The sequence below is a fragment of the Bufo gargarizans genome, chromosome 3 (genome assembly GCF_014858855.1).
Source record: "Bufo gargarizans isolate SCDJY-AF-19 chromosome 3, ASM1485885v1, whole genome shotgun sequence".
Classification (NCBI taxonomy): Eukaryota; Metazoa; Chordata; class Amphibia; order Anura; family Bufonidae; genus Bufo; species Bufo gargarizans.
Genome location: NC_058082.1, coordinates 339,482,065 through 339,502,119, shown reverse-complemented (window position 1 = coordinate 339,502,119; position 20,055 = coordinate 339,482,065). Strand labels below are relative to the sequence as shown.

Here is a 20,055-nt window from a genome sequence, read left to right as displayed (position 1 = left end):
GCTTTGGGTCGTTGTCCTGTTGCAACACCCATCTTCTGTTGAGCTTCAGCTGGTGGATAGATGGCCTTAAGTTCTCCTGCAAAATGTCTTGATAAACTTGGGAATTCATTTTTCCTTAGATTATAGCAATCCGTCCAGGCCCTGATGCAACAAAGCAGCCCCAAACCATGATGCCCCCACCACCATACGTCACAGTTGGGATAAGATTTTGATGTTGGTGTGCTGTGCCTCTTTCTCCACACATAGTGTTGTGTGTTTCTTCCAAACAACTCAACTTTGGTTTCATCTGTCCACAGAATATTTTGCCAGTACTGCTGTGGAACATCCAGGTGCTCACTGTAAACGTGCAGCAATATTTTTTTGGGACAGCAGTGGCTTCCTCTGTGGTATCCTCCCATGTAATCCATTCTTGTTTAGTGTTTTAGGCATCGTAGATGTTAGCATATGCCAGCGACTTTTGTAAGTCTTTAGCTGACACTCTAGGATTCTTCTTCACCTCATTGAGCAGTCTGCGCTCTGCTCTTGCAGTCATCTTTACAGGACAGCCACTCCTAGGGAGAGTAGCAGCAGTGCTGAACTTTCTCCATTTATAGACCATTTGTCTTACCGTGGACTGATGTACAGCAAGGCTTTTGGAGATACTTTTATAACCCTTTCCAGCTTTATGCAAGTCAACAATTCTTAATCGTAGGTCTTCTGAGAGCTCTTTTGTGCGAGGCATCATTCACATCAGGCAATGCTTCTTGTGAAAAGCAAACCCAGAACTAGTGTGTGTTTTTTATAGGGCAGGGCAGCTGTAACACCTCCAATTTCTTCTCATTGACTGGACTCCAGTTGCCTGACACCTCACTCCAATTAGCTCTTGGAGATGTCATTAGTCTAGGGGTTCACATACTTTTTCCCCCTGTACTGTGAATATTTACATAGTATGTTCAATAAAAACATGGTAACATTTAATTCTTTGTGTGTTATTAGTTTAAGCAGACTGTGATTGTCTATTGTTGTGACTTAGATGAAGATCAGATCACATTTTATGACCAATTTGTGCAGAAATCCATATCATTCCAAAGGGTTCACATACTTTTTCTTGCAACTGTATTCTTAATGAGAACTTGCTCTAGAGTGCTCTGGACCTCAGACGGGGCCAAAGGCTTACCTTCCAAAAAGACAATGACCTTAATCACACAGCCAAGACAACACAGGAGTGGCTTAGGAACAACTCCGTGAATGTCCTTGAGTGGCCCAGCCAGAACCCTGACTTGAACCCAATCAAACATCTCTGGAGAGGCTTGAAAATGGTAGTCCGACAGTCCCCATCCAACCCTTCGCAGACAACTGTGCCCAGCTAACTTAGTGATGGCAAACGTACAAACAGCATTCCATTTAGGATTCCCTACAAAGCTCATGGCCAGAAGCAAAGGACATGGGCTGCAGTCCGTCATTGGACAGAAAAAAAAAAAAAAAAAAAAAAAAAAAGAAGGTCAAAATAAAATCCCCCCAAAAACTCAAAAGTAATAATGCTCACTTTTTGGATGACCCACTATGCCATGATCCATTTAGCCAGTGATTGGCTGAGCAAGCACATTGCTGAGTCAAGAGGGAGCAGGAAGTACAGAGACCTGGGAAGCATGGAAACTGTATTGGCAGTGGATTGATACTGTGAATATTACTACTTTTATGACTTTTACACCATTCTGAGCAGCTTTTACAAAATGTAAAGTGACCGGAAAACATTCTACGTTACTGTAACAATAATACTATTACTTGGTGTGAAAACAACATGCACTACTTTGCAAATATTTTGAAAATTGCGTGACCAAGGCCTATAATATTAGCAGAGAGCAGGATAAGAAAGGGGTAGATACATATAATAACTACTTACAGAGTGTTAAAGACAAAAGAAAGCAACGTGTAATACTATGCTGGATTGAACTTGTGGTATAAATCCCTTCTCTCACCAAACTTGAAGCCTCTGGATAAATCTGCACCAGCTCGAGTGTTGCGGTCTGACTGAGGAGGCTCTCTGGGCTGCAGTTCAGAATACTGCTACATACTCCACAGATATTTTCACACTGGAAAAAAATAAAATAAAAACAAAACAAAAAGGTGGTGGTGAATGGGTCAACGTCACAGAAAATGACAAAATAAGTGTTACAGAAGCAGTGAGAAAGTTAGGGTGCTGCCAAACGTCATGACCGTGACAAAAAAAAACGACAAAAAAACAAAAAGAAAATGCGGTATGGTGCGGCAAAAGAAAACACACAACAGACAAAGTACATTAAAGGGGTTCTCCAAGAGTATAAAATGTCCCTTAATGGGCCGGGAACCCCACATGGTACTTACCTCGTTCCTGGCGCCGCTCCTGGTCCCCGCACCGCTGCTTCTCCCTGCACACGGATGAAAACATCCGGTGACGCTACAGAGGCTTGTGTAAAGTTCAAAGGTCTCTAGGACCTTAGCGTGGCTTCTTTCATCTGACTATTCTTTCATAAAACATGAATTTTTATTAGTTCCTCTTCAAAATTTACTGAAACTCATAACATAAAGCGAGGATCTCTACCTCTCCAGTCTGAACTAAAAATGAGCCTGCATCCCTAATGTTTCGCCGGCTTGTCCCCGTCCCCGCCTGCCATTGGCTGCCCCTCCCGACACCGGATGTTTTCATCCGTGTGCAGGGTGAAGCAGCAGCAGTGGTGCGGGGACCAAAAGCGGCGCTGGAAGCAGGGACTGGGGTAAGTATATTCCATGCGGTGTGCCCAGCACATGAGGGGACATTTTGTACTCTTGGAGAACCCCTTTAATGTAATTCTATTTTGTAGTTAATCTAATTCAGTTTTGCTGTGCGCTTTCCCTTTGCTGGAACAAAAACGCACCATAAATGCAGGTAATTGTTGCAAAAACTGCATAAATTTTTTGCCACCCCAAAAACGCAACACAGCCACAGAATATGGCAGCACCCTTAGCAAGAAGTTCTAAAAAAAACTCAAGTAGCGGGTTAAGGCTACTTTCACACTTGCGTTCGGAGCGTATCCGTCTGGTGTCTGCACAGACGGATCCGCTCCTATAATGCAAATGATGGGATCCGTTCAGAACGCATCCGTCTGCATTATATTTCAGAAAAAAATCTAAGTCCAATTTGTACTTTGGACACTGGGAGGAGCGACTTCTTCTCGTCTTGGGGGGGAAGTGTCGTCCATAGGCACCAACAGTAAGTAACCCTGGTTTACCATATTGTTACATGAGGGGCATGCAATTGTGTTGTTAAATGTGACACACGCCTTATCACATGCCTTTATCATGTAGGGGACTCAAGATGAATAGGCTTTTTACCCTAAGCGGCTGTCTAATCTGATTCAGGACGTATCTTAAGCTTATCGTTGCCGTTTATATCTATGAATACTGGTCTCTGTGAACACTATTAACACCATTGGTCTCTGTGAATACTATTCTGAAGGCTAACCATGGCCTTGATTGAGAGACCGACCGTGGCTGTATATATGTATTGAATTTCCCCTGGACACAATACCCACTCTGGTTGTCCCACGTGAAATATACGTGCCTTATACATCAAGACTGTTGGTGTGTGTCCCTCCCTCCCAGGAAGGTCATCTGGTCCAATCTTTTAATTCTACTATTGACCGTCATTTGACCCCATTGTTTGTTGAACGGGTGTATCACGGATGCCCCAATACTATTTGGGCATCCCTCCGCTCGACAATTTCCAATCTAGTTATCTATCTAAATATCTAAATCCATTTACCCCCTGATGATCCCACACCGTGGGGGAAACGCGTTGGGGTTGATCACAGAATTTCCTGTGTCATCAATAGTTATCCTTTTAGGTGTCTTTTATTTTTGTAGTCGGTTGCACCGTGTACCTCTTGGTATTTCATACCATCAGGGCTGTATACATTGTGCATTTTGTTGTATTTGATCCTTTCTGTCCGTGCTTATACCAGTCCACCATTAGATCAATGATCATCAGCCCATACACAATAGGGCTAACTAGGAGCTGCCAGTTAGGTTCGAGGACGGGGGGTCTCCACCATTAGGAGTCACCCCTGGGCAGAGGGCCTAGTCTTAGGAAATGTAATTAGGGTCATTTTTTCCCCAATTCTAATTAGTATCTCGGTGGACGGTTATGCGCATGGACACCATTGGACAAATTGTTTGTTGCATGAGTAATATTAAAGTTTATCTTTTTGTAAGGATTACGTTGTAGCTGGACCAGAATATTCCTTACCTTTAACCCACTATATAGATTAATATCCATAAAGGCTGGATTACAATTTGTACTCAGACGGATCCGTCCAGACTTTACATTGAAAGTCAATGGGGGACGGATCCATTTGAAATTGCACCATATTGTGTCAACTTCAAACGGATCCATCCCCATTGACTTACATTGTAAGTCTGGACGGATCCGTTTGGCTCCGCACGGCCAGGCGGACACGAAAACGCTGCAAGCAGCGTTCGGGTGTCCGCCTGCTGAGCGGAGGCCAAACGGAGCCAAAGTGATGCATTCTAAGCGGATCCGCATCCACTCAGAATGCATTGGGGCCGTACGGATGCGTTCGGGGACGCTTGGGAGAGCCTTCAAACGGAACTCACAAGCGGAGCCCCGAACGCAAGTGTGAAAGTACCCTTAAGTCTGTATGGGGTGAGGCATTACAGCGGTGGAAAGTTTACACACTTGCCAGTCTAGAAAGCAGAATATAATAGGAGACTGAGATCACTGGTAAACACTACTCTGAAATGGACAGGCACGGTTTGTGATTACAGTACATTACGCAATGGGATAGCACAGGCAAAAATAAAAGCATCACCTCACGCAGCAAACCTCTTTCTTATATAAATACATGAGGCTACAGGGTTCAAAGGAAAGAAAAGCTACACCTTATGTCGGATATCAAGAGACATCAGGAAGCATGAAGGTCGGCCTTATAACTTACAATTGCTAGAATCCTGTTTTCAATAAGTGGATCTGACCAGTCCTGAAATAAAAGTGGTAGACCTGGTTAGAAACCTGAAATCACTCTGTTATTTCAGCACATTTCCTGACATCTTGAGTCAAATGGACATAAACTAATGATAAACCGTCTGTGGCCACCCAGTGCCACACCACTGGAATAGCTGAGTTATCAGATTCTACATTATTAGGCGCTTTATAGCAAACATGAAGTCTCAATTTTATAAAAAATAAAAATAAAAATGCAATTAGAGAATTTGTATATTACGTAAAATACAATGATGAGCAACAGGTCCATCCTACTCTGACAGGCCTGGTTAAAGGGGGTTTTCCCAGAATCAAAGTGCACAGGACTGGCGACAAGTGTCTGATCCCTGGGACATCTGACTGTTGGGACCCTCGCTGATTACAACTACAGAGGTCCTGTGTCTCTCGTATGAATGGGGTCATAGATGAACATGCACACTGCCCCTTTACTCAGTCTAAATCTGGCAGTCCCACGAAGTGTACACGCTCATCTGAGCTCTATCCACATGAGTCCCCTTCACAATAACAAGATGAAAGCTTAGACCCTTTTCCTGGAGGAAATATGTCTCACCTGAATGAACGGCACAGGCAATACTGGCTCTACTTATTATTCGAACAGGCTGCTTGAGCTACAAGATTATTTTTGCCGATGTGGTTTTGTGAAATTGGACACAGCTATAAAAATAAACTGCCCCCCTCCTGACACTCAGTGGAGAGCACGCAAGCACTGGAGAACACAACACCCTTGGGAATGGGAAGTAAATCTGATAGAAGTCACTAATGATGATCCTTGCTACACAAGTTAGAATGTACAATAATGCATTCAGAACCATCATTTATATTGTTATGACTGAGCACTACCCATGTGAATAGTTACCGCACCCAAGACACTACCTTTGTCACAAAGGGCCTACTGTCATTATTTGTACTGTGGGGAAGGATATTTTTGTTGGACTTGAGACGGAGCAATGGGTTTCTCATTTCACTGGGTAAACAGGGCTACTTTCGAAAGTGAAAATGAAAGTGTATCAGTCACGTTACATGACCTTATGCTTTCTCCTACAGGACCTTTCATCAAAACTACAACAGGAATTAAGAAGAGGATGCCCATAACAACCAATCAGGTTGTGAAAAACTAGAACCGGGATTTGATTGGCAACTGTGGCCAACACCTCTGCTTTGTCTTGAAAACACTCGCCCAACGCAAACGAACTTAAATCAACCCTGATACACCCCATTCAAATACATGTCTGATTTCTTATGAAAATGATGATGCTGCAAGAGATTTTACCTTAAACAAAAAAAAGCTCAATACATTTTAAGTTTAAAAGAAAAAAGTTTCTACAGACATAATAAAAGTTTCTAATATACGTAACTATACAAATTCTGCTTTGCTGAACTGCCTCTTATCTCTGGCATCTGGTGCTGCTCTTTATTTAGAATGCTACCTAACCATATGACATCCCTAATGATGGCGATTACCGCTGACCGACGTGACTTAACGATTAGCTGAAGCGTCACTAGAACGGTAACATATCATGAAAACTGTACGGCTACAGAAATGTTTATTTATTTTACACAGTCCTATAACAACGTGTAACCAATGATTGCTTGAATGCATAAACTGGTTTAAAAAGATTCTCCAACGCTTTTTAAATGATAACCTGACACCTGGGATCCCTGCCAATTAGCTGTTTGAGAAGGGACTGAAACTCCTGTGAGGGCCGCGGCCTTCTCTCTACTCACCAGGCACAGCGCAGTACATTGGATAGCGGCTGCGCTTGGTATTGCACTCTGCCCCATTCCCTTGGATGGGACTGAGATGCTCCTAATCCATGTGACCGATGAATGTGATGTCACTGGCCAAAGGTAAGCTGCGAGAGGGCAGCAGCGCTCACAGGAGTGCCGATGCCTTCTCAAACAGCTGATCAGCAGGTGTCAGACCCCCACCGATCAGATACTGATGACCTATCCTGGAGGATAGATAATCAGTTACAAAGTGACAGAAAACCCCTCTAAATACTTCCAACAAAGAAAACACTGTATTCGAAAGAATATATTTGCAATTTTATAAAACACAGGGGCACATTTATTAATACGAGCATTTTAGACGCCAGTCTTAAGGGGTGAATCCGCCGAAGTTATGAAGAGGAGCAGGCCTAGCAGTCTTACATTTAGACCATTTTTTACGTCTAAAAACAGACGTAGAAAATGGTAAATGAGACGGGCCCCTTCCTCGCCCCACTTTTTTAGACTTGGCGTGAGTGGGCACAAAGGACCTTTGCACTGCAATCTGCATAAATTACCCCCATAGTACTCTACAATACAGGAACCATAAAAAAAAAAAAAAAAAATCTCCCTCCCTTCCAACCACTTATTCCATGCAGAAAGAATAAAAATAAAAAAAGAGCACAAAAGTGTAAAGATACCACCTAGTCCCTAGATTCCGTCTGCTTCTTCTCGAGCCAACTAGAGAAATTGTCCACATGAAAACATTTGGGTAAAGCCAGAGCTGTACGTGCCTCTTATATGTTCACTAGCTCATCCAGGATACTTGATGCAAGCCTGCCATTGAAGACCAAATTGTTTGATGGACCCTTCCTTAGGATATATCCCCCTCTTCAGACAAATCAGGTGATTAACTCTGCTTTTCAGTTCCACAATGGATGGTACTACAGGATCCAACCAGTAAGCAATTAATTTCCTGGTTTGGTATAAGATCTTGGCAACGGCCAGTTTAGTGTAATCCGAGGAGGGCAGGGTCTATACACAGCCCAAACCACAATGAAGTGGCATAGTAGGGACCATAAGGGACCAGTAGGGATACACAACATGTAATAGAGCCACAACTACCTAAGATCAGCCAATAATGGACATTACCAAAATACGTGCATGAAACCATCAGTATCCTGTGGGTCTAGGCAACACAAAGGCAGGCGTTCGATATACCCTATGAAGAAGTTAGAGTTGCGATACTCTACGAGCGGGACTTAGGGATAGCCGAGCAATATGTCAGGCATATGATTGTGCATCAGCTGTCTATACAGAAAACAGGTGAATCCACTAGTAGAGCTTACCTTGCCGAATATCTCATATACACTATTAGTATCAGGTACTATACAACGCATTCTCGTTTGAACCTCCAAACCGTGTCTCAATTGCAGGTATAAACAGAAAGATGCATGGGAAAGCGCAAATTCACAACAGAGATACATTCCCACCCCTCAAATGAAACACAACCGCTTCCACCATGGTAAAGAGGTCCAGACCCCATGACATGTTCAAGAATACACGTACAAGAGTCCATGCCAGTTTCTGTCCCCAGCCCCATTCCGGGCCTGGGACAAAAAAATAAATAAAAAATCAGAGGCTCATGCCCCCAAATGTTTTAGCATCACCCCTTGGTCCCCAGCCTTTAAAGTGATGTGGATGTACCTTTTAGCATTCCAGGTATATATTCTGGACAACTAAACCACCCTCAATACTTGTAATTTCTCTAACGAGAATATCTAATGTTACATCTCTTTTTATTTATAAGAGATGCTGTTAAAGAAAAGAACAGACTCCTGCAAGGGTCATGTACACTCACTGACAAAGAAAAAATTATGCACTCAGAATTTTTTGGGGGATCGCTTGGCATGCAGTTATGTCTCAGGCAGATATGTAGATGCTTACAAGTGTGGTCTGATTAGATGCTGGGTCTTGCCATAAAAATGCTTCCCCACTGCCCTATAAAAGTCTCTCAAAGGCTACTTTTGGGCAGTGTACCCCTCGATGAGAGATTACTGACTACTAAACACCCCTCTATGACGCACTGAAAGATATTTTGCCCATTTGACAGACTATAAAAGAGGTGCATCACTGGACGGAGAAGCAGAATGGTATTTTCGATGAATACATCTAGGCTATTCTGATCTAGCTGTTAGGTGTTGGAAGCAATGGTCATGTGAGGGCACATACACATGACGAACAGGCTCCAGACGGCCCAGACAGACTACAAGTAGAGAGGATTGTTTGATACGCCGACCAGCATGAGCAGCTCCCACAGTTTTGTTGTCCACCATCCAGACACAGCCGGCACCTTCATTACACCCCCCGTCTCTGTCTACATCATTTCCAGGCGATTAACAGAAGGAAGTTTTCTGTCATGGCCCCCGGTGTCTTGCCATTGACAGCCAGTCACCATTGCCTTAATTTGCAGTGGTATCATGAACAAGAAACCTGGACTGCTACACACTGGAACCATATGGTCTTTAGCAATAAATTCAAGTTCTGTTTGGGATCCGACAAAGGTCGCGTTTGACTCGAGTTTGGAGGTCTTGTGATAAATGCTTGAATCCTGTCCCAACTGCCTGTGCCAAAATCTGGGGAGCCATCGCATACCACAGTCGGTCACCCGTAATAGGGATGAGAGGGACTAACAGCTCAGAAACATGTACAGGACATCCTCTGGCCACGTGTTAGCATTTCCCAGAAGGACAAGGCTCATCTACTGTACACACCAAGAATTTCCCAGGAATGTCTCCACCAGATTGCAACACTTCCTTGGCCTGCACAAGTGCCAGAGTTATTGCCAATCAAGCATTTATGGAACCAGTTAAAATGCCAGCTTCAGCAACCTACAAGTGTGCAAGATCTACAGACTCAACTGCAGCATCTGTGAACAAATATGCCGCAGGACAGCGTATGGAACCTGTATGCCTCCATGACCAACGATATCTGCTCTTGTATCCAGGTTAGAGGTAGCTCAACAGGTATTAGAACCTCATTTGAATTTTACAGTTTCCTCCAATCCTTTCGCTCCAATACTGTAATCACTTACACATTACATTCACACATATAAAGTTAATTCGATTCCAACAACTCAGTCTTGGTGCCTTATTTGTTTTGTTGTCAATGAGTGTGTATATGTATGAAGGACACCGCCACTGGTAGGGCTGCCACTATAAAAGCAGGTTTCATTTTTGTCTCTTTACTAGGAGCTCAAAACACTGACTGAAAGGCCAGAGATACAGAATAGATTCACTGTACCTACCTTATGCAGCACTTCTGCTAGCTCTACACACAGTGCAATAACATCTCGGGTAGCCGAGTAATCGTTCAACCGTGTGAACAGATACCTGTTGATGGAAATTACATGCTAAAATTATACACAAAGTATAAAATATACAGTCTCAGTACAACACTGAAAATGTGAATTTTAACCCCTTCCTGACATGGCGATTTCCCCTTTTTGCATTTCTGTTTTCTGCGTTCCTAGAGACATAACTTTTGTATTTTTCCATTCACATAGTGATATGAGGGGTTGGTTTTTTGGGGAAAAGTTGTACTTTCTATGGGCATTTAATATTGCACTTAATGTAGTGGGAAGCTGGAAAAAACATCCAAATGGGGTGGAATTGGAGAAAAATAAAAACACAATTCTACCAGTTTTATACTTTTTTAAATATATTTAAGACTATGTGTGAGGGTTCATTTTATTTTATTTTTTATTTAACAGAAAAGTGTGTATAATTTAATAAGTTTTTGAAAACATTTTTTATTCAAATTTCAAAACAAAAAAAAAAGGAAAAAATTGCCATTTTGATGTCTTTTTCCCGTTACGGCGTTCACCATGCAGGAAAAAATTAAATAATATTTTAAAAGTTAAGACATTTTTGGACACGGCGATGGTACCGATCGAAGCACCACGATTTCACTGCGGTGGCTCAGATCAGATCTCTGCCTAACTCTATAACTGCCGCAATCACTATTGACCCTGGCATGTGACGGGTTAAATGACAGAGTTCGGTGTCATCACCAATCCTGGTCATTATGGTATTGTGCAGCCACAATGACTTACAGGTACATCATTGTGGCTAAAGGGGTTTATAGTTATTGTTTAATTTTAGTTTTATTCTGAGGAAAGAGGGCAATTTGAATTTAGTATAAAAGTATGTAATGCTGCTAACTGCATGCCTACATTGCAATATACCTGTGATAGGCATCAGAGCCTCCAGCCTTTAAAGGGTTTTTGTCATCATTATGTAGCTGGCTGACATTAGCCATGTGCTAATGTCAGCAAAACATAACTATGACATATCGCCCTCCCTGCGGCCGTTCGCGCTAAATAATGACTGTTATAATATGCAAATGAGCTTCTAGGTGCTAGTGGGGTGTTGCTGCAGCACCTAGAGGCTCAGTTGCATATTATAAAAGTAATTTTTAGTGCGAACGGCGGCAGGCAGGGCGATATAAGTCATACAGTTATGTTTTGCTGACATTAGCACATCGCTAATGTCAGCCAGCTACATAACGATTTTTCTGATGACAGAAACCCTTTAACAACCAGCAAAAGCTCCCAGGGCTGGAATAGCTCCCCAATGTGGCGATCGAGGGAGCCGTTCCAGCCACGAGAGCTTTTGAACACAGCAGGAGTTAAATGTCTGTGATCCACGTTATTGCCAATCGTAGACATTAGCCACAGGTGTGAAAAAGCACACACCTGGCTATTATGACACCAGCTCCGATTCAGAGCAGGTGCCATCTTTAAAGACCCAGCATCCACTGTACATGTACAGTGGATGTCATGATGGGATTAAACCCATCAAGTAGTAAACAACCTTTTTGCTTTAGATATTTTTTACTCCCCCACTTTTTTCTTAATTTTTCATTTAAATAGGCGTAAAGGGCTACATTTTGAAGCATAAATTGTATTTTCTCATGGCACCGTTTAAACTGTTAGTTTCACATCTGCAGCACAGAGATCCGGCCACCTAATCCGGCAGGCAATGTCGAAAATTAGCCGGATACAAACCACAGTATGCGGCAGTTTGTGTTCAGCCGATTGTACGCATTTTTTGCCGAAATGCGGCCGGATCTCCGCCGGATCCAGTTTGCATCCGGAAATGCCAGATCTGGAGAATTCCGGCAGGCTGTTCTCTGCTGGAACAGCCTGATGGAATTCACATCGCAGATGTAAAAGCAGGCTTATAAGTGACCATCTGTTCATGTTTTCATGGTGGTCATAATGGATTTTAAACCAGGTTTACCCTGGCACGGATGTCTTGAGCAGGTGGGACAGAAGTCTGCCTACTCTACTGGAGATCCCAGCTGTTTAACCACTTAGATGCTGCAGTCAATAGCAACTGTGACATCTAAGTTGTTTCTAAGGGAGGGGGCTCCCTCTGTCACACATCTGCCCCCTGGGAATTTGATTGCTGGGTGAAAATGGCTTTACATGGCAGCTATTAGGGCATTAGTTTGCACTGGCAATATAATACTCTGTACAGTATAAGTAGTACAGCATATTATGGAGGCAAACGATTGAATGTCAAAGGACTTTTGTGTGACTAAAAATGAAAGTTTTATTTAAAAATTTTCAAGTTAAGAAAAGTCAACCATTTTCTGAAAAACTTTTTGAATAAAAAAAGAAAAACCAAAACCCCCTCCACATAATTGGTATCGCCACAAACATAACTACCTGAGGTGTACAATTATTCACAACTAAAAATAAATCAAGTAAATTTGATAGTGTTATATTTTTTCTACTAACCCCTTTGTATCATAACATGCGCCATCACTTTCCAATCACGTTCAGTTTCCCTGAAAAGCAGGGGCCCAGGAGTACCACTGTGCATGGAAATAATGGGGAGCTAAACCAGCCCCCTTTTTATTCTCAGGAGCGGTGGGGGATCTCCGACTACAAGCAGTATACTCTGTAATTACCTGTTAAGCCAGGAGAAGAGGCCTCGTGCTGCGGAGATAATGTCTATGATGCAAGCCAGCTGTTTCTGAGTGGGAGATAAGGCCAAGGACGGTGAAAGCGAGGAGGCCTTCCTGAGGGTAAGGATGTGCGAACATAGTATTCGGGACACTCGATACAGTTTATCAGTGAGAGACCTCAGAGTTTCACTGTGTAATTCATAGTGCTAAAATAGAAATAAAAATGTCACATGATTGCATCAAAAGGCACACATTGAAGGGGTTGCAAGAGTGAAAGTAAAAATTGCTAAATGGCCAGGAAAGGGTTAAAATACAAGGTAGACCTGTTTCACAGTGGCGGCACAGCCCAAGGGCTCGTTCACACAAATGTATTTTGCGTTCCGCATACGGTCCATATACGGAACTATTCATTTCAATGGGTCCGTAAAAGATGCGGACAGAACTCTGTGTGCTGTCTGCATCCATTGCTCCATTCCGTTGCCCCGCAAACATCATGAGGCATGTCCTATTCTTGTCCGTTTTGCGGACAAGAATAGGCATTTCTATAAGGGGCCTCCTGTTCCATTCTGCAAATTGCAGAAGGCACACGGGCGGTATCCATTTTGGAAAAAACGGCACGATCGTGTGAATGAGCCCTAAGGCCTAGTTCACACTTCAGTGTTTGGTCAGTGATTTCCATCAGTGATTTGTGAGCCAAAACCAGAAGTGGAGCCTCCATAGACATTAGGTAGAAGGGAAAGATCTGCTCCTGTTCTATGTTTAGAGCTGCACCTGGTTTTGGCTCACAAATCACTGATGGAAATCACTGACCAAACACTGAAGTGTGAACGAGGCCTAAGGCAGTCAGACATGGGGTGCTGGGAATCAGCCAGACAAAAACCTTTTGTCCAGCCGTTTCTGAGTATATTTGCCGGCTTCTAGCCGGATCACATTATAGTTAATGGGATCCATGCCTCAATGTGTTTTCCGCACTTTTTTGGGCAAAGATCTGCGGCAAAAATCTGAAGCTGAAAATGCACCTTTGTCACGAAGTGAACACCCATTGGTTAAATTTTTTTTTTAAAAACGAACATCCCTTTACAGATTCAAACCCCTATGGTTCCACACGATGATCATCTTGGTTTTAGCAATGAAGTGCCTGTATACCACAGCAGCCAATCACTGTCCTCAGGAGTATATACTGTAGTATGAGACCAATGATTGGTGACGTGACACGGTTACTTCTCCTGTGCAGCCATGTAAAGCAAAACAAGTCAGAAGGCCTAGAGCGGTGACACTGGAGCGGAAAGGGGGCTGAACTTGTAAGTATAACTTGTATTATTATTTTAATCCCTTCCCTTAAAAGGGTTGTCTCACTTCAGCAAATATTGTTTATTATGTAGAGGAGGTTAATACAAGCCACTTACTAATGTATTGTGATTGTCCATATTGTCTCCTTTGCTGGCTGAATCCCTTTTGCCATCACATGATACACTGTTCATTACAACCAACCTGCAATCTATCAGCGATGGCCGTGCTAGCACATTATAGGAAAAAGCATCGACCTATGCGTGCCATAGTGTGTAAGCACAACCACCTCGGATGGATTGCAGGGTGGTCGTAACCATGGAAACGAGCAGTGTATAATGTGATGGGAAAATGGATCCAGCCAGCAAAAGAAGCAATATGGACAACAACAATACATTAATAAGAGGCTTGTATTAACCCCTTCAGGACCCTCCCATTTTTCACCTTAAGGACCAGGCCATTTTTTGAAAATCTGACATGTCACTTTATGTGGTGATAACTCTGGTGATAACGCTTTTACTTATCCATTCTGAGACTGTTTTCTCGTCACATTGTATTCATGACAGTGGTAAATTTGAATCAAAATATTTCATTTTTATTTATAAAAAAAATAAAATACAAAATTTACCAAAAATTTAGAAAAATTTACAATTTTCAAAATTTCTATTTCTCTGCTTTTTAAAACAGATAGGGATACCTCCTAAAACATTTCCCACATGTCTACTTCATGTTTGGATCATTTTGTAAATTACATTTTCTTTTTTGGGGACGTTAGAAAGCTTAGAAGTTTAGAAGCAAATCTTGAAATTTTTAAGAAAATTTACAAACCAACTTTTTAAGGACCAGTTCAGGTCTGAAGTCACTTTGTGAGGCTTACATAATAGAAACCACCCATAAATGGCCCCACTTTAGAAACTACACCCCTCAAGGTATTCAAAACGGATTTTACAAACTTTGTTAACCCTTTAGGAGATGAAATTTCAGAATTTAACTTTTTTGGCAGATTTTCCATTTTAATAAAAAAATTTCCAGTAATAAAGCAAGGGTTAACAGCCAAACAAAACGCAATATTTATTACCTTGATTCTGTAGTTTACAGAAAAACCTCATATGTGGTCATAAACTGCTGTATGGGCACACAACAGGGCCCAGAAGGAAAGGAGCGCCATATGGTTTTTGGAAGGCAGATTTCACTGGGGTAATAATTTTAAAGTTGCCATGTCACATTTGAAGACCCCATGATGCACCCCTAGAGTAGAAACTCCAAAAAAGTTACCCCATTTTGGAAACTATAGAATAAGATGGCAGTTTTGTTAGTACTATTTTAGGGTACATGATTTTTGGTTGCTCTATATTACACTTTTTGTGAGGCGAGGTAACAACAAATAGCTGTTTTGGCACAGTTTTTTTTTTAATGTTTTTTACAATGTTTATCTGACAGGTTAGATCATGTGGTATTGTTATAGAGCAGGTTGTTACAGACGCAAAAATACCAAAAATTACTATTTTGTTTGGTTTTGTTTCAGTTTTACATAATAAAGCATTTTGAAAGCCATATTTTTTTTTTTTTTTGGGCAACTGTCTTATGTAGGGGCAAATTTTTTTGGGGGTATGAGATGACGGTTTGATTGGTACTATTTTAGGGTAGGGCTACGCGACGACAGGTGTCGCGCAACATCAATTTTTATAATGAACGTCTATGGTGTCGCACTGCGACATGCTGCGACTGTGATGCGGCAGTTGCAGAAAAATACATTTTGGATGTGTTTTTTGCGACTGTTGTGTCACAGTCGCAGCATGTTGCAGTGCGACACCATAGACTATCCTTTTAAAACTTGTCGTGCGACAAATGTCGTCGTAAAGCCCTAGCCTTAGGGTGCATATGACTTTTTGTTCGCTTGGTATTACACATTTTGTGATGTAAGGTGACACAGTAAAACTTTTTGACACGTTTATTTTTTATTTTTTTAATGGTGTTCATCATGCGATTTTTATACAGCAGGTTGTTACGGATGCGGCAATACCTAATATGTATACTTTTTTATTTATTTATTTAAGCTTTATACAATAAAAGCATTTTTGAAACCCCCAAAAAAACTTGTATTAGTGTCTCCATATTCTGAAAGCCATATTTTTTTTTTTGCCCGATTGTTTTAGGGCTGTTTCACACGAGCGGATGCCGTGTGTGACATCCGCTGCGTGAATGATAGCCAAGACCCGATGCGGACAGCAGAAGCACGGAGCATTAACATGATTCATAATGCTCTGTGCCTCTCTGTGATCTCTTTACTACGAAATCAGTGAGATAAAGTTGTCACTGTGATTTCGTAGTAAAGAGATCACAGAGAGGCAAGGAGCATTATCAGTCATGTTACTGCTCCGTGCTTCTGCTGTCCGCATCGGGTCTTGGCTGTCATTCACGCAGCGGATGTCACGCACGGCATCCACTCGTGTAAAAACAGCCCTTATGTAGGGGCTCATTTTTTGTGGGATCAGGTGACCGTTTCATTGGTACTATTTTGGTGGGGCATACACCTTTTTGGTTGCTTGGTGTTGCACTTTTTGTGATGTAAGGTGGCAAAAAAAAAAAAAGATTGTTTTTATTTTATTTTTTTCTACAGCGCTTTTCTACAGTGTTCAGGTGAGGGGGCGAATCACGTGATATTTTTGTAGAGCCAGTCGTTACGGACCTGGCAATACCTTTTATGCTGACAGCCTGCCTGTGAGACCCAGCCTAAGGCCTCATGACCGTTGTGTGTTTTGCGGTCTGCAAATTGCGGATCCGCAAAACACGGATGGCGTCTGTGTGCGTTCTGCAATTTCTGAAAGGGTACGGACAGCCATTAATATAACTGCCTATTCTTGTCCGCAAAACGCTGACAAGAATAGGACAGGTTATATTTTTTTCTACGGACCACGGAATGGAGCAACGGATGCGGACAGCACACGGACTGCTGTCCGCATCTTTTGCGTCCCCATTAAAGTGAATGGGTCCGCATCCGAGCTGCTAAAACTGCGGCTCGGATGCGGACCAAAACAACAGCCGTGTGCATAAGGCCTAAGGGACTGGATCTCACAAGCTTCCCTAGATGGCAAGTTCCGATGCCTATGGAAGAGCGGGGACCCGATGGGGAAGCAGAGGGAAACCGTACCCTCCACATGCCACGGTCAGCTTTGACGGCGGCATACAAGGTTTTTTCACCGATGCCGGAGTATGCAACAGGGTCCTGACTGTCAGTGACTGCCGGGTAAGTGCCTCTGATCGGGCGGACACCGCTCCTGCAACCGCCCAATCAGTCCACTGTACATGAGTACGGCAATGGTCCTTAAAAGGGAGTCTTTCACCTAAAATCACTATTATAGAACACTAACATCAGGACCTCCATTACATTCCCCATATTAGAATGCTACCTTCCATATTGCTGTCCATCGCCGATTTTCTCAGAAAAACACTTTTATTCAATATGTTAATTAGCTTCTGAAGATGCCCAGGGGCGGCGTTCACTCGGCCGTTGCCCAGGCCCCTCGGCACTTTTCATACGAAACCCCTCCACTTTCATCCCTCTGGCCCGCCCTAGGTTTTTCTTATTACGTCCTCCTCTTAGTGAGAAATCCAGCGCCAGCGCCAGCGCCGTTCAACAGATTCGCCGCGCCTGCGCACTTCATTCCCCATTATGGGCAGAGGCACAAGAGCGTTTAATGCGCATGTGCCGGCCCCTACATCTTGATCTAGCCGGCTTTGTGCCTCTGCCCATAATGGGGAATGAAGTGCGTAGGCGCGGTGAATCTGTTGAACGGCGCAGGCACTGGATTTCTCACTAAGAGGATGACATAATCAGAAGAACCTAGGGTGGGCCACATGGGTGAAAGGGGAGTGATTTCGTATGAAAAGCGACGAGGGGCCTGGGCAACGTCAGAATGTGCCTGGGCACATTCAGAAGCTAAGTATCATTGAATTTAAAAAAAAAAAGTTTTTCTGAGAAAATCGGCGATGGACAGCAAAATGGAAGGTAGCATTCTAATGTGGGGAATGTAATGGAGGTCCTGATGTTAGTGTTCTATAATGGTGATTTTAGATGAAAGACTCTCTTTAAGTCACGTTCACCATTGCCGTACATGTACGGCGAGGGTACTTAAGGGGTTAAAGAGGACCTGTCACCACTCCTGACAGACCTGTTTTAATAGCTTCATGCATTCCCCATGTAATAACAATTCTGGAACATCTATTCTTATGGCTCTATGATGTGCGATTCCTGTATTACTCCTACTAGAAGTTATGAATGAGTTACTAGCAGTCTGTAGTAAGGGTACAGAGGGGAGGTAACAAGTTGGGGGGGTGTTCCTGCACAGACTGACAATGGCAGCACTGATTGGATAGAGTGAGTCTGTGCAGGTACACCCCCCCAACTTGTTACCTCCCCTCTGTACCCTCACTGAAGGCTAATAGGAACTCATTCATAACTTCTAGTAGAAATAATAAAGATATGGCACATCATAGAGACATAAGAATAGAGGCTCCAGAATTGTTATTACATGGGGAACGCATGTCAGGAGTGATGACAGGTCCTCTTTAACTTTCTGTACATGATAAATGCCATTTACTGAAGTGAGGCAACCCCTTTAAGCTACTTAAATATGAAAAAAAGAGCTTAGGGGTCTTCTCTAAACATTTATCATCTGTCCACAAGATGGGTGATAAGCCTATGATCACTGGGGGTCTGATCCAGAAATGTCTCCATTCATGTCTATGAGATAGTCAAGCACATGCCGCTCCATTCTCATAGGGTACCCTTGTTCTCATTATCAGGATAAGAGTCCACCACCCCCCCCCCCCCCCCCCCTCAGTCATCTAGCTTTTATCACCTATCCTATGTACAGGTGGTACATGTTTATGAGAACCCCCTTGAAATATGACTACAGTGCTTTTACCAGCATTCCTCCAAAGAACTTTACACAGTTAATATAAAAATGTAATAAAAAATATATATATAAAAAAAAAACTAAACACAGGAATCGATTGGAAAGGCCAATCTAAGATAAGGTTGTTCTGGGCATTCTGGAAATGAGGGTCCTTTGTAACAGACTTGGGGGAAGGGGGGCTTCAAAGAGAATAATGATGTCATTTGTAATGGCACACAACAAGGACTCCCCCTACCATTTATAAAACCGGTACCCGAGGGCCTGGGTACAACTACTACATCTGTATACCCTATAGCTAAACCCCTGCTTATGACTGTAAAGAACTTCTGTAGGCCTGCTCCATCTTGTGACCAGATGTTATCTCCAGATTTCATGGACTTCTTCAAGTTTACTACATCCTTACCAAGGCGCACAGCTGTTCCACAGCCTCCAAAAATATCTCCTGGTGTCCAATGCTCCTGACTCCTAGGGCATCAAGATGCTGAGGGGACAGGTCCAGCAGATCCTGCCCTGTGATCCTCCACCCCTGGCAGGGGTACTGCTGGACTGCAGGGTCCAGACCTGTGGACATACATACAGCTGGTCACTCAGCAGAGGAGATCATGAACATAAATTCCAGTGCCTCCCAGTCCACCGTCACTTCACTAACACCCCATTATCATCCCCACCCACTGCCCTATCCATGACGCTGCAACTCCACTGAAGTCCACACCACAGCTTACACAGTAAAGTGGGCCGCCACTGTATGTACTCACCCTGTAAGTAGCCCCTCACTGTGTCCGGAGACCATGAAGAGATAAGCTCCATACTCCCGCACTTCCTGGCGGACCACCCTGGTGACGTCACGCAGGTAAATGTCCTGCAGGGAGAGGAAACGCCTGTGGCCACGCCCCTCCGCTCTGACTGGAGAAGGTCGGGAATGACTTTCGCCACCAGTAGCTCCAGCGCCGACTGACTGCATTCCTCCGCTCCAGGCAGCACGTTACTGGGCTGGCTTTTTGTTGTTTGTTTTTACATATTTTTGTGGTGTTTTTACACCTCTCCTGCTCCCTCGCCACCAAATCAAAATGTTACAAGAAAATTACATGACAAATAGATAATCGGTTAGGCACTGTCATGGGGGCACATAAAAAATAGTTCATGGCTTGC

At 43.1% G+C, this 20,055-nt stretch overlaps 1 protein-coding gene across 3 annotated transcripts in view; it reads right to left on the bottom strand.

The window, feature by feature from the left end:
- Window positions 1–19,741, bottom strand: part of CNKSR1 (connector enhancer of kinase suppressor of Ras 1) — a 56,753-nt gene extending 37,012 nt beyond the window's left edge. For all 3 annotated transcript variants that reach the window (XM_044287507.1, XM_044287509.1, XM_044287508.1), the window contains exons 1-6: window positions 19,662–19,741; window positions 19,310–19,467; window positions 12,704–12,906; window positions 10,032–10,116; window positions 4,953–4,994; window positions 1,959–2,072 (exon numbers count right to left, since the gene is read on the bottom strand). In XM_044287507.1, the coding sequence (XP_044143442.1) occupies window positions 1,959–2,072; window positions 4,953–4,994; window positions 10,032–10,116; window positions 12,704–12,906; window positions 19,310–19,467; window positions 19,662–19,713 (654 nt within the window). In that variant the 5' untranslated portion in view covers window positions 19,714–19,741. The remainder of the gene's footprint in view (window positions 1–1,958; window positions 2,073–4,952; window positions 4,995–10,031; window positions 10,117–12,703; window positions 12,907–19,309; window positions 19,468–19,661) is intronic.
- Window positions 19,742–20,055: the final 314 nt, after the last annotated feature.